Raw genomic sequence first — 25,233 nt, 5'->3', positions numbered from 1 at the left:
CATCTACATGGCAAAGAACAAGTCTGGAGAATTATTCAGGAATACTGAAAAATGACTCCCACTCTGAAAAGGTGGTGATGCCACAAAATATTAAATTACTTCTGATATTATTTAAGTGGAAAACAAATATATTACCTAAGTGATATCCTTGTCTTATTTTTTTTTTTGAAGATTTTATTTATTTGACAGATCACAAGTAGGCAGAGAGGCAGGCAGAGAGAGAGAGGGGGAAGCAGGCTCCCCGCTAAGCAGAGAGCCCAATGTGGGGCTCCATCCCAGGACCCTGGGATCATGACCTGAGCCGAAGGCAGAGGCTTTAACCCACTGAGCCACCCAGGTGCCCCTCCTTGTCTTATTTTTTAATTCAAGGGGAAGAATTTAATATTTCCCATTAAGTACGATTCTAGTTGTAGGTTTTTGTAGATTATACTTTATTAGATTAAGCATGCTCCTCTTCTATTGCTAGTTTGTGGAGACATTTCTTTTTTTTGTCATGAACAGACTTTGAATTTTACAAAAGAAGTGGATATACCTATGCATATAGGTATATAAGTGTGTGTGTGTGTGTGTATAATTCTCTTACTTATATATACTATTATAGACATACATATTTACATACATAATATCCCCTTAATCAGTTTCTGGAAGTTCTTCAAAATTCCTAGTTTTCAAAAAGCTCTTTTCTTTTTAAAGATTTTATTTATTTGAGAGAGAGACAGAACATGTGCACATAAACAGGGAGAGGGGCAGAGAGAGAAGAAGAAGCAGAACTCCCCACTGAGTAGGAAGCCCCAGGTGGGCTTGATCCCAGGGCCCCAGGATCATGACCTGAGCCAAAGGCAGATGCTTAACTGACTGCACCGCCCAGGCGCCCCATCACAAAACGTTTTTTCCATGCATGGGTACTGAATTTATGGGCTGCTCCTACTGATCAGATGACTTTTTGACCTGTTAGTCTGTTACTGGGGGGAATTACATTTTGAATATTAAGACATGCTGGCATTCCTAGGATAAACGCAACTGAATCATTATGAATTTTATAAAATGAGGATAACAATAGTTCTTCCCTCATAAGTTATTGGGAGAATTACCTGACTTAAAAGACCAGAAAATGGTACACAGAAAGCACTCAGAAATGTAAACTCTTATCTTCCTTGAGCATTGCTGGAGTCATTTTGATTTGTGATTTATGCATCTACGTTCATAATTAAGATGGGCCTGATTTTCTTTTCTTATGTAGTTTTGTTCTTGTTTTGATATCACATGTATACTAGCCTCACAGAATTAGTTGGAGAATGTTTTTTAATTATCTGAAAAAGTTTAGTCAAGCCTGTAATTATTATTTACATGTTTGTTCTAATCTATAAAATTGGGGATGATTTAAAAATGCTGATATAATTGTCTTACTTGTTATAGGCATATTCAGGTTTTCTAACCCCTTAGCTCTCAAGTATGCACCAAGGCAATATTGCTCATGCCTTTGATCTTTTCTCCAAATGGAAGGACCTTTCACAGTTTCTTTCTCACTGGGAGAATTGGAGAATATAAAACAGACAAATGGAGTCTAAGCAGTTTAAATAAAATCAATTTCTATTTACATTTAATGTAAAAGTCAATATTATCACATATATAATTACTAATAATGAAAAGTAGTAAAAATCGGCTTGGAATTATTGAAATATTTGCCTTCAAGGAGAGATATATAAGCTCATTTGACAGCCCCCCATGATTGACTTACAAGCATAAAGGAGGCATTTCATTTTGAATCAGAGATAGACTGGTATAAAACAAATGAAAAATAAAACCAGAGGAGTAATATCAACCAAGCATAGGGAACAGTCACCACTGGCATACCACAAGTCTTGCCTGGCCCCATCTGATCTACTTTTTCATTAGTGTTTTAAAATGAAGGGAGAGTGGTTCTATTCATATAGTGGTTCTATTCATAAAATTTACGGATGCCAAGAAGAACTGGGAAGAACTGCAGATACACTGAGTTGGAAGAATCATTATCCAGTAATGTCTCGTTATGCCAAAGTAGTGGGTTGACTCTCTAACAAAGAAAGTATAAAAGGAGAAAAGTAAATACATAAAGCTGTTTGTTGGTACCCAGCATTCATTTTAGCCATTGCTGGCAACAGCCCTGGATTTGGTCCGGGGTGATCTGCACCCCATTCATGTGGTACTGCAGTTGCCCCCCATTTCCTGCTTTGACGGTGGTTCATTACCCAAGCCTGGTCACCTGAAATACTGTATTCCCTGACAATAATGATGGATTGGCTCAGAAATGGGCATGTGACACATGTCAGGTCAAACAGAGATGAGACTGAATATGGAGTTTCTTTTGCTTAATTGGTATTCATGATGATGTGAGTTGGAAGCTGCAGAGGGCCATAACATAGAGCATGAAAATCCAATCCAAAGGAAGCAGAGCTGAGTAATGACTTTTGGGACTGCCATTGAGCCCTGAACCAAGCCATGTGGAAAGTCTGATACACTTATGCACTTACCAGTCTTGTATTTTGATAAGAAGTTCTTCCTTCCCCTCCTCTTTCCCCTTCATTCCTTTTCTTCTTCCCCTCTACCCCCCCTTTTTTCTTTTCTTCCTCATCTTCATTATCACCATCATTGTCATCATCATCAAGTTATTTTTACCTGGGGTTTCTATTACTTAAAATACTATTAATTGGTAACATGGGATAATAATAGGACTTTTGTTGGGCAATTCTTCTGGGGATTAAATGATATAATCCTATAATCCATATAAAGTGCTTAATACAGTATTTGACATAATAAAAGCATGAAATAAATTTTAGCCATTGTAGTTATAATTGTTATTATAATTATTGTTATCACTGAGAAGATGACCATTTGGTGGGGATTTAAGTATTGCTTGGGTACTTCAGTTAAACCATGTTTAACGTCCCAACATAAGATTCTATAATTTTTGAATTCTAGTCTTGTAAAGAAAAAATAGATCAGGGGCACCTGGGTGGCTCGGTGGGTTAAAGCCTCCTCCTTCAGCTCAGGTCATGATCCCAGGGTTCTGGGATAGAGCCCCGCATCGGGCTCTCTGCTTGGCAGGAGGCCTGCTTCCTCCTCCCTCTCTGCCTGCTTGTGATCTCTATCAAATAAATAAATAAAATCTTAAAAAAAATAGATCAAATCAAGAAATTTCAACACTTTAGCATTTTCTATAGAAATAGAAAAATGGGAGAATGCAGATTAAAGTAATATAAGTTAAGGAGGAAGACCTAAAGGGGAGAAAACTATAGGTAAAAAAAAAAAAATCCTAATGATGGCTTCTAAAGCTAATTTCAGGGAATATATGACAGATTTGCAGAGCAGAAAATTTACTGAGAGAGAGTAAGATCCCCTCTACTTTGCCGGTCTAAGTTTGATGGCCTCATGTGAACAATTGCAGAGTTTTACAGACACATTAGTCTTAAAAATCTAAGCCCTAAAATATGTAGTCACAACTTCTTTTAATCAAATTATCATTTCTTTTAGGATAATTTTTATAGTGCCAGATCAAATAAACCAAATCATCTGTTTATTTCAAATGCTTGCAGTGAATTCAGAAAGTGCATTTTGTGTTTCAAAGATTTCTTGGTCATTGAAAGTGCATTTCAAAAAAAGAAAAAAGAAACAAATACATGAGTAAGTTGTTGGCAGCTGCAAAGAAACAATTCATTTTTGTGTTTTTTTTTCCCAATAAATCTGTTAGTTACAAGTCTAACTATCAAGGTTTTAAAATGTGTGGTGTATATACGTGTTTGTAATATCATGTAAAATCTGTTCCAAATACGTAGCCAAGATGGTGAAAAAAGTGTAACTGCTTTTCTGGACTTTTAGAAAATTTAGTATCATGATTAAAAATTAAATTAGCATTTCAATCCTGTAGCCAAAGAAAATGGGAAATGAATCATACTGACTAGTAATATCAATGACAGATCTTTAGAGGGGAACACAGGTAGAGTGATGAATTTCCATTGTCATGGCTGGGGTTCAGACATATCTAAGCATCCAGTAGACCACAGTGTGGGGGGCTGGTCAGATGTTCTGGAGAGGCCAGTGCTAAGAACTCTTATGTGGGAATGTCTGATACAATGAAAAAAACCTTAGTCCTTGGTGGGCCATAGTCATTTTGAGAACTGGGTGACTGATTTGTTGCTAGCCTGACTCTTATCTGGATAGGTGAGCCCATGAAAGAGAGAGAACATTTTAGAACAGAAGGATACATTTTACTGCAAACTTGGGAACAAGTTGGTATTGAGAGCTAAGCAACCCCAAAGTTACCAAAGTGTAACACCAAGGAAAAAGACAGATGTCCCCTCCCCTTTCCCCATCCTGCCTCAGGCTGCCACATGAAATTAGTCTATTGAGGACTGGTGGATCCTGAAGCTTCAGGGGTAGCAACCGTAGAGTTTGCTGGGCTTTGGGTTGTGGAAGTGGACACCACCATAAGCTGTGCCAGGAAGCATGGAGACGATAACAGCATGGGTTTGTAGACTAGTCTGGATAGCCAGAAAGGGAGCATTTGTGGGACACCCTCGGAGACTCTAAGAAATACTTGGTCTGGGAGAGTTGACATTCAACTTGAGCACCTAGGGTATGTGGCAGTAAAATGTGGGCCAGGATACTCATGGACCTCATACATTTTTGTTAATGAGAACTAGAGACATTGGGCATATATCACATAATACCATATACTGTTCTCTGACCCCAAATAAAAAAATATTAAAAGAAAAAAAAACATGGTTTCTGATAGATCTGAAGCCAAAGGGGGGAAAAAACAGTAAGACAAAGAGAATATTTTGATTGGACTAACTTGCTCTGTTTCATGCAAATGTGAAACAATTAACAGAGATGTCCTGGTTTTTGAATTTTTTACAGTAGAATTTAACTAACACAATTACAAATTATTCCCAAATCTTGTTCACGTTTAAGAAGTCTTCACATGTTCTCTTCTGTGTTTTATCTAACATTCCTTGCTTTTGGAAACCAAAGGCAGAAGTGGTTTTCCACCTCCCACTGAGAATAATGGGACACATTCCACGCAGTGCAGACAGGTAGGTTCTCCACAATTGGTAGCTGGACAAGGTGACCAGAAGCATGGCAAAAACCATTCTCCAAACTGACAGATGCAGAGTTGGAAGAGAGAGAGCTTACAGCTCTATGAGTTCAAATAATTCATTTCCCTAGCCCAAGAAACCTCACCCCTGTTCACCAGCCAACTAGTGGCAAAGCAGAGAATCGAACATACCTCTTAATATTCTAGGGCTCCCTTTCCACAAATCATTAAAATGGTTCATGAAAATACTTTAAAACCACTCCTAAAAAACATCCCCAAGCTCAGCCATTGTATCATACCTTGGAGTATGCTCTTAACTATAACGTCTGTGTGATTAGCCAGGAGATCTGCCTTGGTGATCGCAGCCAGGGACAGGTAGTTGGACATATTCCTGCACAGTTCCTTGTTGCTTCTGTGGAGGAATTTCACTGCGATGGGGATGGCTAATGCCATCACAGGGGGCCGGTTGTAATTCTGAGGAAACATAAGAAAGCAACAAATAATAAGTCGTTCATTATTTATTCATCCAAAAAATATATATTGAGCTAATCTCCAAAATGCAGCTGTGAAAACACGGGCCCCACCCTGTTTTCATTATATAGGGGCCTCTGGGGATTCTTGCCCTTGCTGGGGAGACTTGGAGGCAAACAGGCAGTAAATAGGCTGATGAGGGCACGGACAGTCAAGTGAAGGATGCTGAGGGAACAAAGGAGAAATACAGAACCCAGTCCTGGAGGATGTCAAAAAGCTTTCTGGAGGGAGTGATGTCTTAGCTGGAAATGGTGGATGAAGAGGAGATGGCTCCGTGATGGCAAGGAAAGGGGTGGACAGAAGAGGTGACGGAGAGCAGGCACCACTGGAACCGTGAATAGTTTTGCATAGTGGGAGTGGGGTACCTGTGGGAAGGCTGGGGTAGGGAAGTGAGCACAGGGACAGGAGAAGTGAAAGGGGCATGATTTAGAAAGATCTGGCATTCCATGACAAGGAATTTGGAATTGATCCTTAAGGTGATCAGGAATCATTGATGACAAAAGTAACTCCTCAGATTTATATTTAACAACCTAAGGAATGTTGAACATGGTGCCTTCTGACTGTATCTTAAAAACTCAGCCAGTGAGATTCAGAAGAAAAAAAGTCAATGAACATAAGACTAAAAACTAAAGAAATGCTGACTCCTAAAATAATTCTCTTTTTGATTTACTTTGTGATTGGCCATCAATATCCTTATATATAAAATAGTGCCATCAACCTTTAATCACCTGATTAGGGAATAGTTAAAAATATAAATTATTTCCTTAAAAATGAATGGTTAGGGATGCCTGGGTGGCTCAGTGGGTTGAGTGTCTGCCTTCAGCTCAGGTCATGATCTCAGGGTCCCGGAATTGAGTCCTGTGTCAGGCTCCTTGTTCAGTGGGGAGCCTGCTTCTCCCTCTGCCTGCCACTACTTCTGCTTGTGCTCTCTCTCTGATAATTAAATAAATATATATATATTTTTTAAAGAATTTGTCTTCACTGCCATCAACTATTCTGACCATCAACCCCATCCTTTAGCCTATTAGGCAAAGGAAGCACACTGCACACTATGTTTGACTTCCTATTATTATATTAGAAATAAAAGGCAGTTATTTTTCTGTAACCATTCATGTGAAAAGTGCTTATATCTTTCCAGCTGTGAATTACTCCAATACCACCCACAATTCTGGGTTTGGGGCAGGTGTTCAATAAACATCTGAGAAACTGAGTAACCAATGAAGAAAACGTAAATCTATTGTGATAGCTGTCATCAGGAACATAATGTGACAGAAAGGGGGGCACGGAGGTGGGGGGCCCATTTGCTCCCACGTCTCTTGTTCATATTGCTGCTAGCAATGGCTGAGTATGGGTCTGAACCTCCAATGTTATCCATTTTCTGGACTAGCTGATTGGGCAGGTGAGTTGTTACACACCTGTTAGCCAATTCCTACTTCTATGGCCAAGGTGCCATGATACTTTTTTTTTTTTTAATTAACACATAATGTATTAATTGCTTCAGGGGTACAGGTCTGTGATTCATCAGTCCTACACAATTCACAGCACTCACCATAGCACATACCCTCCCCAATGTCCATAACCCAGCCACCCTATCCCTCCGTGCCACAACCCCAGCAACCCTCAGTTTGTTTCCTGAGATTAAGAGTCTCTCATGGTTTGTCTCCCTCTCTGGTTTCATCTTGTTTCATTTTTCCCTCCCTTCCCCTATGATCCTCTGTCTTGTTTCTCAAATTCCTCCTATCAGTGAGATCATATGATAATTGTCTTTCTCTGACTGACTTATTTCGCTAAGCATAATACCCTCTAGTTCCATCCACATCAGTGCAAACAGCAAGATTTCATTTTTGATGGCTGCATAGTATTCCACTGTGTGTGTGTGTGTGTGTGTGTGTGTGTGTGTGCGCGTGTGTGTGTATACCACATCTTCTTTATCCATTCAGCCAGGATACTTCTATCTAACGGGGGCATTTGCACCTTTGGCTTCAGGAGTCATCAAATAACTCAGACATTGACCAAGCAGAGAATCACATTTCATTTGTCCAAATGATACGTTCAAGAATGGGAAGTTACCCAATTACAGTTAAAGAGTCATTAAAGGGCTCTGTGAAAGAAATTCTCTCTTCTACTCAATCCAAAGTGTTGAGCATGAAAGACCAAGAGTAACTACTGCCAGATTGTGACCTCAGTAGGAGAGACTCTGTATGAGATACAAGGCAATATGCATCTGAGAGACATGTTGAGAGACAATAGGTCCTGGTGGCATCATTTGTGCCCTATGCATTAGGCTGTGTTGAGGCCAATATTTGCCCCCAATTTTTCTAAGTGAGTCAATTAACTCTTTTGTGCTTAAGCATTTTTCCCCTCCTCATCCCTAGAAACAAAAACAGACCTATAAAGCCTTAATCCATTTCTGTAGTTCCACACATTTTCCAGATTCAAGGGTCAATTTGACTCCTGAGCAGAGAAAGTCAGTATTCAAAAACCTAACCTGGATATCCCACAGTTAAGTCAGCCATCTTGCAAGTTCTGACCTTATCCCTTTGTAACAAATCCTGTGCTTCTGTAGCCGTTCCACTCACTAGGTTTCTGTCCTACCCTTCTTAGAGTTCCTCACAGCGTCTAACTATTGGGACCATGGCTTACAGCCAGACTTCTCTGATACCAGCCTTTGACTTTATCTTGAGTATTTCCTCTCCTGGTGAATTTAATTGGGCCTGATTGGACTGGGCCATTACTGATGTGATGAGCTGTGAGGCCTCCCTGGGAGGCTGGCTGCTCCCTGCCTTTCAGCTTTAGAAGTCTGAGTGTGTTTAGTCAGGCCAGACAGAATTGTTTGGATCCACTGATGCTAACTCACACCAAGGGATTTCCAAAAGCCCAGTGCATAATCAGGCATGCAAGTTTACTCGTCTACAGTGAGGGTCTTTCCTAGGTCAGACTCTTTCACATTATCAGGCTATCAGGAACCAGATTACTAACCAGAATGCTCACTGATGGGCACAAAATCAGATAAGAGCAGAGAGAGATCCTGAGGGTTATGTCATCCTGCCACGGTGAAACCCTACTCAAATAACAATCCTACCCCATAACCAAATCCCCATCTCTAGTGACTGACTGGAACTTTCCTATCCATCAGATTCAGTCTCTACCCACTGCCTCCAAACACACACACAAAACAGTACTGGGTAATTGTGCTAACTGTGCCATAATAATGACCCCCCACTGAGCATCCTCCTTTTTGTTGACATATTCTTCACAGTATGTTTAGGAAGTGGTGTTGTTTAGCAAGGCCAATTGATTTGTTCTATTTCTCTTTATAATTTTATTCTAGCCCCGCTCCCTTGAGGTAGTACTTAAGTTACCTCAATTATAGCATTTGGATATTCTCCAAACCCTTCAGTCTCACCTATACAATTTTTAGGTTGCCCCTACAGACAGCCAGTCTTTTCATCATGCATAGATTTTTGCTAGTTTAATTTGGAGATGACACGTCTTTATCCCTGTCATGGCTAATCAAAGCCCTGGTTCTGAGAGTGGAACACAATCACACAATTCTTCTCAGAGCTTTCCAACAAAGAACTTTGTACCCAGGGTTACTTTATCTACTCTGAGCCTTTAGTCAAGGACAACTTGCAGCTGTCTCCCATTAGAGGAATACATCTCCAAGCACTTTTACCTGTAACTTGCTCAGAAACCATAGATGGCAGCATTGGGGAGTACGACTCATGTTCCTACTAATTGTGAACACAGACTGTGAAAGACCAATGAAAATCAGTACTTGCAGCAACTGATATTTTAAACCTTGGTGGTGAGCTAATGTTTGCCAGCAACCATGAAAGAACAGGCTGTCTTAACCAAGTCCATCATATTCTTCTTACAACAACTCTAGATGTTCTAGAGAAAAAATAGTAGGCAACCATGAAAGTCTTTAAAGTGTGATTCTAAGTGAAATGTGTAAAATTTTTTTAAAACTGTAATGTCATTGTTTTTTAATAATGACAGTATATTTTTAAAAATGCAGAAGAAGGAAACTGGACCATTTTCTTACACCACACACAAAGATATACTCAAAATGGATGAAAGCCCTCGACGTGAGAAAGGAATCCATCAAAATCCTAGAGGAGAACACATGCAGCCACCTTTTTGACATCGGCCACAGCAACTTCTTGCTAGACACACCTCCAAAGGCAAGGGAAACAAAGGCAAAAATGAACTATTGGGCCTTCATTGAGATAAAAAGCTTTTGCACAGCAAAGGAAACAGTTAACGAAACTAAAAGGCAACCTACTGAATGGGAGAACATATTTGCATATGTTTTGTCAGATAAAGGGCTAGTATCCAAAATCTATAAAGAACTTAACAAACTCAACACCCAAAAAATCCAGTCAAGAAATGGGCAGAAGACATGAACAAACATTTCTCCAAAGAAGACATCAAAACCACAATGAGATACCACCTTGCACCCATGAGAATGACTAAAATAGGAAACTGAGGTAAACAACAAATGTTGTTTTCTGAGGAAAACAACAAGTGTTGGAGAGGATATAGAGAAAGGGGAACATTCTTACAGTGTTAGTGGGAATGCAAACTGGTGCAGCCACTCTGGAAAACAGTATGGAGGTTCCTCAAAAAGTTAAAAATAGAGCTACCTTATGACCCAGCAATTGCACTACCGGGTATTTATCCAAAGGATACAAACAGTGATTTGAAGGGGCACATGCACCCTGATATTTATGGCAGCAATGTCCACAACTGCCAAAGTATGGAAAGAGCCCAGATGTCCATTGATAGATGAATGGATAAAGAAGAAGTTGTGTGTATGTACACACACAGACACACACACATGAATATTACTCAGCTATCAAAAAGGATGAAATCTTACCATTTACAATGACATGAATGGAACTGGAGGGTATTACACTAAGTGAAATAAGTCAGTCAGAGAGAGACAATTATATGATTTCACTCATATGTGGAATTTAATAAACAAAACAGATGAACATAGGGGAAGGAAAGGAAAAAAAAATAAGATCAAAATAAGGAGGCAAACCATAAGAGATGGTGAACTCTAGGAAACAAACTGAGGGTTGCTGGAGGAAATGGGTGGGGATGGGGTAACTGGATGATGGGCATTAAGGAGGGCATGTGATATAATGAGCATTGGGTGTTATATGCAACTGATGAATCACTAAATTCAATCTCTGAAACTAATAAAACTAGATAACTAATAAAAGTCAAATAAAATAAAAGTATAATGTCATTATTAAAAAGCAAAACAAAACTTCAACACACTCAATTTTCCTATTTTCCTCTCACATATGTCATCTGGAAATCTTTCAAATGACAGGAGGAGTAAAACATTAAGCAAAGAGCACATCACTTGTTTGAACACCAAGGAATTACTACCAAAAGCTTTCAATCTCTAACTAGCGTCTAGACCATTTCTAATGTATCAAGAAGCCATGGGCACTGATAACAGAAACGGGATATGAGCAAGGGCCTGGGAGGCCAAGAAGAGGCTAGAAAGACACAGGTCCCATGGACCTAGCAGGTACCATCCAATCTCCTTCTAATGGCTGAGTTTCACTCTCTAGTAGATCTCAGGCCCATGAATTTGTTATCTTTAAGATTATTTAGATCACAGAAATGCTAATGGTACACATGCAGAGAAAACCCAATGATCACTTGTACAAACATACCACATTAAGCAGCTGTTACTGCTGAAGCTTACGATGGCCCTTGGCCCTCGGTGCAGATGTGAGCTGGTTGGTATGTGTATCATCTTACCTACAATTCAGTGCCCAGTACTCGGGGAACACACTCAGTGAGGTACAGGGTAGATATAAAGACTTGCTCATGGGGACAGTTATTTTTAGCTATAGAAGCAGAACAAAAGGTCTTTGTTCTACAGATGCCAAGAATTATATTTCTTAACTAGATTAGCACCAATTTGAGCTTTTGGTGGAGGTTTTCCTTTTGAAAACATGTGCTTTGGGAACATTTCCTGGAGTTCCAGAATTGAAAAGAATAAAGCGAAGTAAAAGAGATATCTGTCTGAGATGATAGCAACTAAAAAGCTCTTTGGCTCTTGGACTTTGAATTCAACTAAAAACCATAAAAGAGTAATCTCAAGAAATATTAAGTGTCATTTATTAAAATCACTGTTTTATGGCCTTTCACCTTGCATCACTGATCAGATAATCAAACAAGCAAATTTTGGATTTTTATATAAATTGCTTGGTTCTTAGCAGCATAGGCATATATAAAATCTAAATGGCACATACACCTAAATTTTCCCACTGGATTTTCAGACACGTAATAAAAGAGTGGGTCTCAGTAACCTGGGAGGTTGTGTCCCAGTCTCCTCCCATTTTTTTTTTTTTTTTTTTTTTTGCCATGGGCTTGTGTGGCATTAACTGATGAGAAAGTACTGGGACTCATTCTAGAGAGAAACATAGCTGTTCTGCAGAATCCAGAGGGCAGCCACATCTCCTGATCTATTCAATCATTCATTCATTCATTCAATAAATATTATTTTGAGCACTTACTATGTGCTATTTGCTATTCTAGGTGCTAGGATCATCAGTAAAACAGAGCTTCTCTTTTGGGGAGGGGGAGACAAGCAATGAACAATGGCTAAAATAAATACCTAAACGAATAGCTTGTTAGAAAGCACTGAGTGCTATTTTAGAGTATGCCAACCAGAATCAGTACTCATGCAGCATTTCCTGCGTCCCAAATATTTTATGTCTATTATCTAATGACATTGTAATCCTCACAAAACCTCATGAGGCAGCTGCAGCATTTTACAGATGAGGAAAGCAAGGCACCGAAAGGTAGAACTGCCCAAGATCACACTGCAAGTAAATGGTAGAGTTGCGATTGCCTACTGAATAAATTTCTCGGGCAAGGTCACCAATTCTGCCTCTAGGAGCTACAAAGGAAATGCTCTCAAAAATGTCCAAGGCACTTCGCATGCAATACCAGCCAGCAACAGACCGTGAATCTTATACATCATTAACTAAAGAGGAAATTAGAAAATTAAAATGTGGAATCAAGGCGATGGGATGGTTGGTCCATCTACAGAAAAAAAGAAAAGTAAATACTTTCTGAGATCCAGCTGTGAACATGAGGACTATTGTGATTCTTCTCTCCTGCCCCCAGACAACCCCCTTTAGCTATCTATCCCCTTCTTCATACAGGCATCACCAACACGAACAGAAACGGAGAAAGAGAGGAGATGCTGAGCTTACTTGGCAACAGCTCTGTAAGCAGTTTGGTTGGTAAAGATGCTCTAACCACCTTAGCTAGTAAAACCAGGCACTGACTCTCAACCTCATCAGGGTTGGCCTGTCAGTTCAAGCTAGAATTTCATTCTAGGACCTCAGCTCTGTCAATAATTACAGCCTCCTTACAATACCTTTTTATTTTCTTCAACCCTCCCCAGGTTTGAATGGATCCTAGAATGCAATGGGCCTTACAGGGAGTATCTTCCCTTTCAGAATTTTTCTAGAAACAAAGAAATAGGCATTGGCCAACTCCACAGAGCAAGCTGGTTGGAGGAAGCTATGGTAGGAAATATGTACTTCCGGAGAGTGGCTAGACCACAAATGGAGATTGCTTTTCTAATAAAGGATGGTTCTCACCAGCAGCATGTGGAGTTATGCCCATTTTACAGAAGACAGAACTGAAAGATAAAATAACTTGCCAAGCTCTCATTTATAGAAGACCAAGAACATTTGACTTAAAGGCCCTTAAGCTCCAAATCTCTTTGCTATTCTACCTCTCGCATCTCCTGCAGGAGTTAGAATTTTAGACCAGAAAGAAAGCGAAGAGATCATCTGGTTCATCCTCTGTTTTATCAAGGACAGGTTGTGGGACTTGCTTAGGGACATGGGGTAGGCAAAAGAAACCAGAACTCACAGGTGCATGTCACACAGGTACTGATTCTGTACAGAAGAATGTATAGAAGGCAAATACTGAAATTTTAAAAACTACTTTAAGGTAAACGTGCCAAGTTCATTAACATAGGGGCCAAGAAAAGAGAGAACAAAATATATAATTACTAATTAAAAGTGGAAAAGGAAGGAGTCACCTGAAGTAGGTTAAAAAAGCAATGTGGGGAAAAAAAAGAAGGTTCTGTGTGTGGGAACATATTTAGCCTGAAATGATAGTGAAATAGCCAGGAGAAAAAATATCGAGTTAAAATGGCCAAGGACGTGGGAAGAACGGGTAGGTCTGTGCCTCATAGTGTGATTCTGGCATTGCTTATCTGGGAGAGGTAGATGGCTAGAGAAGGAATCACTCTTTCTTTGTTGTTTTGTTACTTTTTGGTTTTTGTGTAAGCTCAAAATGCTAAGTGGTTGGCTTTAAAGTTGATCTACTGTTTTATTTTACTGAAAAAACAGAGCAGAATATGAGTCATCTGGATTTCTACATGGTTCCCACAAGATCTTAAATTACATGTAGTACAAAATTGTGTTTTCGATATTTACCACAGGCCTTTTCCCTTAAAACTTTCCCTTAAAATTTGATCAAAGCTACACAGTAAAGCTGGAACCACAGCCTTGCCTTTGGATCCTAGGGCTAACTTTCTGGAACCATATCCCCAGGGGTGGCCTGCACAAATCACTGAACTTGGCCGAAAAGCAAGTTTGCCTTTAGGGCTCCCTGCCTTCCATTTTAATACCTTTTGCTTCCTCGGAGGGTGCACAATGAACAGCCTGTGCCTACACTGGCCCTTCAGGCTGGAGTCACCCCTTTCTGTGACTCACTTGTCCCTCTCAACCAAGAGGCTTACCCGGAAGCCCTGTCCTCTGTCCCTTCCCAAAATATCCGTGCCTGTGCTTCGGGTCCTGCTCTTGACAACCCTAAAAATTCATTTCCTTGGAGTCACTGATCAGCATGAAATTACATTTTTATTTCCCCCCATCTTCAACCCCCCCCCCTTTTTTTTTTAAAGATGTTTTATTTATTTGACAGGGAGAGAGATCACAAGTAGAGAAAGAGAGAGAGAGAGGAGGAGGCAGGCTCCCTGCCTAGCAGAGAGCCCGATGTGGGACTCGATCCCAGAACCCTGAGATCAGGACCTGAGCTGAAGGCAGAGGCTTAACCCACTGAGCCACCCAGGCAGCCCCAACCCCCCCTTTTTAAAAATTTATTTTACTGTTATGTTAGTCACCATACAGTACTTCATTAGTGTTTGATGTAGCCCTCCATGATTGTTTGTGTATGCCCCTTTTTAAGTAGGAGATCTAACATCTTCGCCCAGAATGAACCATCCCCTTTATGTTTAAAATTGGGGCAGTTTGAAGGGCAGTCTGCTTAAAATTCTTTGACCTTGATCTCAGGGCACAAATCTGTACAAGCTTGGAATCTTCTGTCTGCTTGAAATGTCCTCTTGCTCTACATATCCTACCTGGTGAAATCATTGCTCATGGTTCATAACCCTTTGCAAATGTGGTCTCCACCCAGAAAGACCTCCTGACTCTCTAGAACTGTGCTGACACAGGAACCACGACCCATGGGAAGCAACTGAGCACATGAAATGTGACCACTTCAAAGTAACATGTGCTAAAACACACACCAGATTTATAAGACTTATATACAACAAAAGTATAATATCTCCTTTTATATCATGCATTAAAATAATTTTTTGGATATACTGGGTTAAGGAAAATATATTATCAAATGGATTTCATCAGTTCTTTGTTTTTTAATGTGAAATTTTGAAAATTTGAAAATTTGAAATTACATATGTGGCTTCTGTTTGTAGCTTACGTTCCATTTCTATTGGATAGCACCGCTCTAGAGTCCAAACCAATAGTTTTGAAATCATAGTGGGAGCTGGGGAATATGGATGATTTGTGAATTTCTGTCTGAATGTCTGTGGAAAGGCATTTTGAAGTAAGATAATCTAGGTCTCTGATGAACATCAATAACATATTTAAGATAATCAGTGAAGAATAGAAGTATTAGGTCTTTGCAGCATTAATCTTTCACTAACTTTGACGAAATCCCCAATTCCTTCCCTCCTATCCCTAACCCTGGGGACGAAGAAAAAACAGTGTGACAGGGTATGTAGAATCTTTTTTTTTCAGTAGACCATTGTCTGGTCTAGACAGACAAAATGGAATACGGTCCACTTAAGTATAGACAGCTGTGAAGAGGAAGGTGAGGGGGAGAAGGGGAGGGGAAGTGGAGAGGGGAAGGTGAAGGGGGGTTGGAGTGGAGAGAAAGGAGGAGGGGGAGGAAGAAGAGGAAGAAAGAAAGAAGAAAGGAAGCTAATATTAGATGTCACGTACAGTGCTAAACACTTCCCCATAATCAGAATTTCCTAAACTGGGCTCAGAAACCATAGTTTTGAGGGGTATTCATAAATGTTGTATTGGGGATAGGGAAGGAAAAGGAAGTTTCCTGGACATATCAGAATCAAAAACACTGTACTAAATAAAATTAATGAGCTTTCTTAATTGCAGGACTCTTCAGAGCCTTTAATATGCTATGAAACATATGATAGCCCAAAAGAGAAAAATTGAATTTAGTGTTTCCAAACTTACTTGACCATTGAATCCTCTTTTGAAAAACACATATCAACAGCACCAACATTTACTGGTTGGTAAAATTTGCCCTAGGCAATGTCATCTCATCTCTATTTTAAGGCAAGAAATTGTGGCTTAGGAAGTTAAGTGACTTCCCTACTATTTCAATGTTATATAATTGGTTTTTGGCTGAGCCCCAATTCCAAATTCATGTTTACACCAGAGGAAGGATTTTTTTTTTAAGTAGGCCCCATGTCCAACTTGGGGCTCAAACTCATGATCCTGAGATCAAATTGCATGTTCTACCAACTGAGGCAGCCGGGCACAGTTAGAACAGGCAAATATTATCATCGTGGAAAATTCACAATACATATAGTGGTACATGTAAAAATGATTAAATCACTTCTCTCCACGTATTCTAAGTTCATGGTCCCTCAGTTCAGACCCCACCCCTCCTTGGTCTGCTTGGGTAAAAGAGGTCTTTTTGTTTTGAATTTTCATCATTTGCATCTTGGCATACATTAATCTTAGGCTTAGAAATGCCTGTGTCTTATCTGTCTAAATAGACTGGAGCTTGCTGCAGCATTACTTTGAATTCCTCACAGTGTGTCCTGCAGACAGAAGAGGCTCTCTAGAACCTTGCGGGGCTCAGCTGTTGATGGTTTGTGGGGTCTTCTGCCCAGATCTGAGGGCTAGAGAAACATTAGCTCTTGGTTCAGAGATACCACTTCACCGACGTTGCAAAGCCGGTGTCGAACAGTGTGATGGTGAACGCTGACATACCTGTAAAATGCAACTCATGATATCAGAAGCAATTTTTGCGTGGGGAGTGTCTTCATCTCTCCCAGAGGGTCTCAGGCTGTGCTCCAGACAGGAGTCCCAGAGCCCCACCAGGGCCTCTGCATGCTTTTCAATGGACTCTGTCTCTCTGATGGCTGTCGTGATTCTCGTGATACAGATTTCAACCAGAGCCTGGTCATTGTTATTGGTCTGGTAATCCTAGTTGAAAGAAAACCTTCATGTTAAATAACAGTCTGGAAAGTTCTCTTCCAAAGGACTGACAACATGCCAGCTAATACACTTAGCAAAGGGGCGTCCCGTACCCGGAGCTAAGGGGTGAGCCCCAGTACAATGAGGGCCTTCTGCCTTGGAGAGGAGAATCTGGTGGACGAGGCGATATGCAAATGTGCTGAAACGGAGCGGGTTCCTGCTGTCACAGACCCACAGCCAGGGAGCAGGGAAGAGTCCAAAGAAGCTTAATTATTCACTTGCCAAGCAGGGTTTAATTTTCAGGCTGTTTCAGTTTCTAAGTCCGTTACAGGTCAGGGTTGACTTTCTTCCTCTGACAGTTCAGTGATTTTTATGAAATGTTTCAAATCACCCTCCAACTTCCCCTCATAAACATTCTTTCTTTCCTACTACACAACAGAATACATCATTTCAGTTCTCTCTTTTTGGTTCAAATAACTACCAAATCCACGTTAGCTTTCCCCCACCAAATTTCCCTTTATTTAACTATTTAATTCTCCCTCAAATATCTAATCGTCTTTATTGGGAGGTAATAGGACCCTCCGAGATCTAAATGCAAAAAATCGGCCCATGATTTTAATTCAGAAAACTGGTCTGTACGTTGCCTGGCAGACTGACAAAAACAAAAATATAATTGAGCAGTGAAGCAATTTGATCCTTGCACCACCATGTGCGATAGGAGATGGGAAGTGAGGGGGCTTCTCTGTCCTACTGCAAGCTCCAGCACTGACAATCCGGGTTAGCTATCGGATCTAATGCTGCAGTAAACATCTTATGCACGAAGCCCTCTCCATGCTCAGATTATCCATGGTCAGAGTCTTCAGAAGTGGAAATTTCTGGGACAAAGAACAGGAACATTTCCAGGGCTCGTGATACATACTGTCATACTATTTTCCAGAAAGGTCTTACTGATATATATTCCCATCAGTTGGGTGAAAGCATGTTTTCCCCATTGTGCCTTTGCAAGCACAGAGTATTATTCATTTGTGCTAATAATTTGATCAGGGAAAAACAGTTATCTCATTGCTGTTTTACTTGGAATTTCCTGATCAGAAGTGAGGTTGAGTATTTTCACATGCTTATTGATCATTTGTAGTTCTTCCTTTGGGAATTGCCCACTGTATCCTGTGTCAATTTTTTCCTGAGATGAAATGGCAAAATTAGTATTGTAAAAGAACTGGAAAATGAGACAGGCAAACAGAAAAGACAACTCTGAGATAGAAACTGATGTGTATGGAGATCACCAAGCATGTTTTCTTAGCAAGCATACATATGAGTGTTATATAAACATATAGTATGAAATTTTCAGACATTAATCCATCCCCACATTCCTAGAATGAACACCACTTGGTTTGGCAGATTATTTTAGAATATTTTCTTTTACCTTCCCCCTTCGTTGGTGACTGTATACTTGATTTTAATGCAGCAGAATTATTACTTATGCCAGAACAGAATCCTGCTATGCAGTAAATAGGTTCTTATGAAGCCAAGTCATAGAGACAAAACAGAATATGAATGAGAAAAAAATGATTCTAACTTTTCCAAAAAATCTCTGCACCAACAGAAAAGCCAAAGCCGTTCTCAGGATGAAAAATAACGAGAATACTCTTGGGCTAAAATCATTTATCTTTGGCCACAATTGCCCTTGTAAATAGCAGTTACTTTTAATGGCATTATCTTCAAATATCAAGCAGCATCATGTGTAATAAAGAATATTTTGTGTAATATAGAGAATACGTACATACATAAGGATAGATAGAAAAGAGAACCAATACCATTGACAAAAAGAAGCCTATATTCCAAACGACATGAGCCAAGCCTTTGTTATAGCCACCCAATATGACCCAGTAGGTGAGCAAACAGAATAATCTTGGTGTGAGGAAAAAGTCATGCATTATCCAGCAGCATAAGCTCGCATTCACCAAGGTGATCTCATTAATATTGCTATTACCTAAACATGTAACTTGCTAGCAATAGAGGTCAATGCTGAACCTTAAGGATACCAATCAATCGTTTGGTGCAAGTTATTTACATAAGACCTTTCCCACCTTGGAGGGGGCATCAATTATATTGAGCCGAATTTACGTGTGATCCAGGTTTGGGTTTGACTTCCCTGACCACAGGGCCTAAGCCTGAGCCACTGTTTGAAGGATCATGGAGTATTTGGTGTGCTGACACAAGAGCCCACATACATTGCATCAGACTATAGAACCAATTTATAGCAAAGGAGATACAGCAGTGGCCCTCTGATCATGGATGTATTAGTCCTATCACATATGATAACCTGTCTTTCTCCTGCCCTGAAACTGCTGGACTAATAGGTCAATGGAACATGTCTTCAAAGAAACAACTCAGCCTGCTATCTTATGAGGATGAGAAAAGATCCTCTAAAAGGCAATATACATACTAAAATAATGACTATTACAGGGTATTGAATTCCCTACTGATAGAACACTGAACCTGGGAACTCAGTCACTTTGAGCTCCTGTATCAAAAGACTAACATACACATGCATGCACACAAAAGAGTGTCACCAACTTGGCAAAGGTAATTGACCATATCTTCAGAAGGTAGGGCTGCTGTTAAGTAATGGGGGCATCCCTAGGCCCTCCCCTGCCCGAGTTTGTTGGTAAATGGACAAGGGAACCATCACAATCTGAGAGAGGCATGGAGACCAGGGGCTCAGATCCCTGAGGAAAATGTATTGAGTCACCCCACTAGGAAGCAACTTAAATCAGCAGAGGGGCCAGCTGAAGGTGTAGGAATTAGAATAGGTGGTAGAGGAGGGACACTGTATTAGCTTTCTTGTTGCTGTTCTAACTTATTATCACATGCTTACCAGCTCAAGAATTTGTGTTGATACATTTATTTGCCTACAGTTCCAGAGGTCAGAAGTCGAAAACTAGTCTCACTGGGGAAAAGTCAAGGTGTCAGAAGGGCTGGTGTGTCTGGAGGCTCTGAGGGGAGAATACATTTCCACATCTTTTCTAGCCTCTAGAAGTTCACTGCTTTCCTTGGCTCATGATCTCCTTGAGCCTCCATATTCAAAGTGCATCACCCAATCTCTGCTTCCACCAGCCCACCTCCCTCTTCAAAGAAGGCAATTGACCTTCTTGCTCTTTCATAATTATGTTGGGCCCACCCAGATAATATAGAATAATCTCCCCATCTCAAGATGCTTAATCGTATTATATCTGAAAAATCCCTTTTGCTATATAAAATAAAATTCACAGGTCTTTGAGTGGCCATGATCCAGCCTACCACAGAGTACCAACTGCAGTCTTAATAGCAATTGGGATGGTAGAGATTATCCTCTCACTAACGTTCTTCTTGTAAATTTTGTTAGGAAAAGCATCTCAGAGAAGCTGTGTCCATACAGAATGAAATTATAGCAGGTGGATCTGAATGGTGAGAAGGGTAGAATGTAGTAGATACTATGATCCATTGTCCATAGACCCCTTTAGGACAAAGGCACTCATTTTCTCAGCTACCAATCCAGACCCAAGTCTGCCTACAGACACAGTTCCTTCTCAAAGAGAATGACCCCTCTCTGGGGTTTATTCCTCCCTTGAAACAGCCATTTTGGGATCTGTTTTACTAGGAACCTAATTATAACAGGTTATATAGATGACTTTGGGAAGCATAATAAACCATGTCTAAACAACAGTTTAACAATAAATAGCAAAGAGATTTCCATTTGGATGAAATAAGCCTCAGTAAAAGTAGAAGGTACAACTCAGTAAAAAGTACAAGACATACATATGTGTCTTGGTTCATGAACAACAAAATTCCAGTTTCCTGCTAAAAAGAGAAGTGCTTTGATGGAGAATTCTGAAAGCATTCTGGAATGAAGCTGGAGTACACAGGAGAAATTAATGTGTCAGCAAGATTGTTTAACAAAAGGCATATATTCTCATTCTAAGATTTCTAACTACAAGAGTTAAACAGCTGTTTGTAAGGATAAATCAGTGCAGACTGGTCACAATGTCAGTGAACATATTAATATATTAGGCGTAGGTGCATCAGTTATGAATGTTGTTATTACTGTGAATCTATTGAGCTAAGAATTTCCTGTGATATACCACTTTACTAAGGAAAGATTTTTTTAACTAGAGACAATTTATAAATTTAAATCCCTACATATGACATGGAGAAAAGCATTCTCCAAAAAGGAGGTTTCCTCAAAAAATGGTTGAAAACCCAAAAAGCTGTTAACTACTTCAACAAATATTAAAAAAGACAAAGGAAATTAAAAAAAAAATTAATGATGCGATTGACCAGTCTAAAGATTTTTGCCAGGGGATCAGCTTTGCAATTAGGGTTTTCCTAACTCACATTCCACCCTGATCTTATAAAATATATATGTCTGCATACATATGTGTCCATGTTCAAGTTTAACCTTGAATCATTACCTGTGCATATTAAAATCAGTAACTTCTGAGAACTAGATCTATTTAATATCAAACCTATCAAAGTGGGTTTAGAGATTCATACTCATAGTAACCTGGTCATTGTTAAAGTTTAAGTAACTTACCCTAAAGCAGCAGGGAGACCAAATTATAAGGTGGGAAAATAAAAAATCCACACATTGTGCTCCTCCAAGTCTAGTTACTGGGAAGGGTCACCCCCACCCAGCCACAGATACCACTCCTCCACATCAATATCCATAAACCATAAACCACTCACACTTCCTATGCGCTAAACAGTCTTCAGGGGATGGCCCATTGGAAAAAGGGATTGTGGAACATCTGAAATAAAGTACTTAGTGATAGGACTGACATAGGAGTAGAAGTTGGAAGAGAAGAAGGAAAACATCTTGAGGACCATTTCTCCTTCCCTTCTGTGAGAGACAGCATAGCATAGCAGTTAAAAGTATGGACTCTTGTCTGCGCACAGAGCCATATTCTGCTCTTACCAACTCTGCAATCTTGAGCAACCACTTATCTCTCTGTACCTCAGTAGCCTAGTCCTTAAAATTGGCATATTATGGGGGAGGAGTCAAGATGGCAGAGAAGTAGCAGGCTGAGATGACATCAGGTAGCAGGAGATCAGCTAGATAGCTTATCAAACCATTCCGGACACCTACAAATCCAACAGGAGATCAAAGAGAAAAAGAGAAGAAATTCTAGAAACAGAAAATCGGCCACTTTCTGAAAGGTAGGACTGGCAGAGAAGTGAACCCAAAGTGATGGGAAGATAGACCTTGGGGGGAGGGGCCAGCTCCCAGCAAGCAGTGGAGCAATGGAGCACAAAATCAGAACTTTTAAAAGTCTGCTCCACTGAGGGACATCACTCCAAAGGCTAAGCTGGAGTGAAGCCCACATGGGGACAGCGTGGCCTCAGGTCCTGCGGGGTCATAGGATTGGGGATGTCTGAGTATAGTAGAGCTCACAGGTATTGGAGCGGGGAAGCCGGCTACAGTGACAGAGCCAAGGAATGAGCTCTCAGCTTGGGGTTACCTTGAACCATGATCTGTGGCACAGGCCACTTCTCTGTGAACGGGGACCCTACAAGATCTGGGGAGAGCCCCCTGGAAGAGCTCAGGGATCTGTGGGGTTCAGAGACTCCAGGTGGGGCTGTGGGCCAGAGACAGAGATGCTTGGTCACAGGCTGCATGAGCTGGGAGCGCAGCGGAGGCCAGGGAGACGGGAGTGATTGAGCGCTTTTCTCCGAGGGCGCACAGAGGAGTGGGGCCCTGAGCTCTCGGGTCCTCCGGGCCAGAGATAAAAGGCCGCCACTTTTATTCCCATCCTCCAGAACTCTATGGAAAGCATTCAGGGAACAAAAGCTCCCAAAAGCAAACCAGAGCGGATTGCTTAGCCTAGCCCCTGGTAAGGGTGGTACAATTCTGCCTCGGGGAAAGACACTTGAGAATCACTACAACAGGCCCCTCCCCCCAAAAGATCAACAAGAAATTCAGCCAAGACCAAGTTCACTTACCAAGGAGAACAGCAGAATTCCAGAGGAGGAGAAAGCAAAGCATGGAATTCATGGCGTTCTCCCCATGGTTCTTTAGTTTTGCAAAGTTGATTAATATTTTTTAATTTTTTTTCTTCTGCTAATTTTTTTTTTAACTTTTACCCTTTCCTCTTTTAAACATTTTTAAACTAGTTTATCCTAACAATACCTTTCATTAAAAAAAATCTTTTTTGAACTTCATTATTATAGTCATATTTATCCTTCATTTTATCTAACTTTATTTTTTGTATACACATAAGGTTTTTTGTTCTAAAACATTTTGGGGTACAACTTCCTCTAATAGATCAAAATACACCTTAAATCTGGCACAGGGCTTTGTTCTAGTCTCCAGCCTGAGTAAATTCTCTTCATTTTCTTTTTCTTTATTCTCCCAACCAACTTATCTTATCAACTCTCTTTTTAGAAGTTAAAAAAATTTTTTTTCATCTTTATAGTCATATTCCATCCCTGCATCATGTTTACCCTTATATATGTTTTTCATTTTTTAAAATTTTGGGAGGTAGTTTCTTCTGAGATCAAAATACTCCCAATATTAAGTGGGTGACACTGTTCTAGTCACCAGTCTAATATATATATATTTTTTACATTTTTTCTTTTTTTAATTTTTTTTTTCTGAACTTCTTTTTACCCCCATTCTTCCCCCCACGATTTGGGGTCTCTTCTAATTTGGTTAAAGCACATTTTCCTGGGGTCTTTGCCACCCTTTCAGTATTTTATTCGCACCTTCATATATTCTTATCTGGATAAAATGACAAGGCAGAAAAACTCACCACAAAAAAAAAAAGAAAAAGAAAAAGAGGCAGTACTGAAGGCTAGGGACCTAATCAATATGGACATTGGTAATATGTCAGATCTAGAGTTCAGAATGACAATTCTCAAGGTGCTAGCCAGGCTTGAAAAAGGCATGGAAGATATTAGAGAAGCCCTGTCTGGAGAAATAAAAGCCCTTTCTGGAGAAATAAAAGAACAAAAATCTAACCAAGTTAAAATCAAAAAAGCTTTTAATGAGGTGCAATAAAAAATGGAGGTTCTTACTGCTAGGATAAATGAGGCGGAAGAGAGAATTAGTGATATAGAAGACCAAATGACAGAGAATAAAGAAGCTGAGCAAAAGAGAGACAAACAAATACTGGACCACGAGGGGAGAATTCGAGAGATAAGTGACACCATAAGATGAAACAACATTAGAATAATTGGGATTCCAGAAGAAGAAGAAAGAGAGAGGGAGCAGAAGGTATATTGGAGAGAATTATTGTAGAGAATTTCTCTAATATGGCAGAGGGAACAGGCATCAAAATCCAGGAGGTACAAAGAACCCCCTTCAAAATCAATAAGAATAGGTCCACACCCCATCATCCAATAGTAAAATTTACGAGTCTTAGCAACAAAGAGAAAATCCTGAAAGAAGCCCGGGACAAGAAGTCTGTAACATACAATGGTAAAAATATTAGATTGGCAGTGGACTTATCCACAGAAACCTGGCAGGCCAGAAAGGACCGGCATGATATAGTCAGAGCACTAAACAAGAAAAACATGCAGCCAAGAATACTATACCCAGCTAGGCTATCATTGAAAATAGAAAGAGATAAAAAAGCTTCCAGGACAAACAAAAACTGAAAGAATTTGTAAACACCAAACCAGCTCTACAGGAAATATTGAAAGGGGTCCTCTAAGCAAAGAGAGACCCTAAAAGTAGCAGATCAGAAAGGAACAGAGACAGTATACAGTAATAGTCACCTTATAGGCAATACAATGGCACTAAATTCATATCTCTCAATAGTTACCCTGAATATAAATGGGCTAAATGCCCCAATCAAAAGACACAGGGTATCACAATGGATAAGAAAACAAAACCCATCAATATGCTGTCTACAAGAAACTCATTTTAGACCCAAAGACACCTCCAGATTTAAAGTGAGGGGGTGGAAAACAATTTACCATGCTAATGGACATCAAAAGAAAGCTGGGGTGGCAATCCTTATATCAGATCAATTAGATTTTAAGCCAAAGACTGTAATAAGACATGAGGAAGGACACTATATCATACTCAAAGGGTCTGTACAACAAGAAGATCTAACA

At 40.0% G+C, this 25,233-nt stretch overlaps 1 protein-coding gene across 2 annotated transcripts in view; it reads right to left on the bottom strand.

The window, feature by feature from the left end:
- LOC111150388 (ventricular zone expressed PH domain containing 1) overlaps window positions 1–25,233 on the bottom strand; it is a 233,042-nt gene that overhangs the window by 192,462 nt on the left and 15,347 nt on the right. For both annotated transcript variants that reach the window (XM_022507816.1, XM_022507820.1), the window contains exons 2-3: window positions 16,930–17,145; window positions 5,374–5,548 (exon numbers count right to left, since the gene is read on the bottom strand). In XM_022507816.1, coding sequence (XP_022363524.1) covers window positions 5,374–5,548; window positions 16,930–17,145 — 391 coding nt within the window. The remainder of the gene's footprint in view (window positions 1–5,373; window positions 5,549–16,929; window positions 17,146–25,233) is intronic.

This window comes from Enhydra lutris, unplaced genomic scaffold, assembly GCF_002288905.1.
Source record: "Enhydra lutris kenyoni isolate GAN:26980312 unplaced genomic scaffold, ASM228890v2 scaffoldscaffold2, whole genome shotgun sequence".
Taxonomy (NCBI): Eukaryota; Metazoa; Chordata; class Mammalia; order Carnivora; family Mustelidae; genus Enhydra; species Enhydra lutris.
This window is presented reverse-complemented; position numbering and strand designations above follow the sequence as displayed.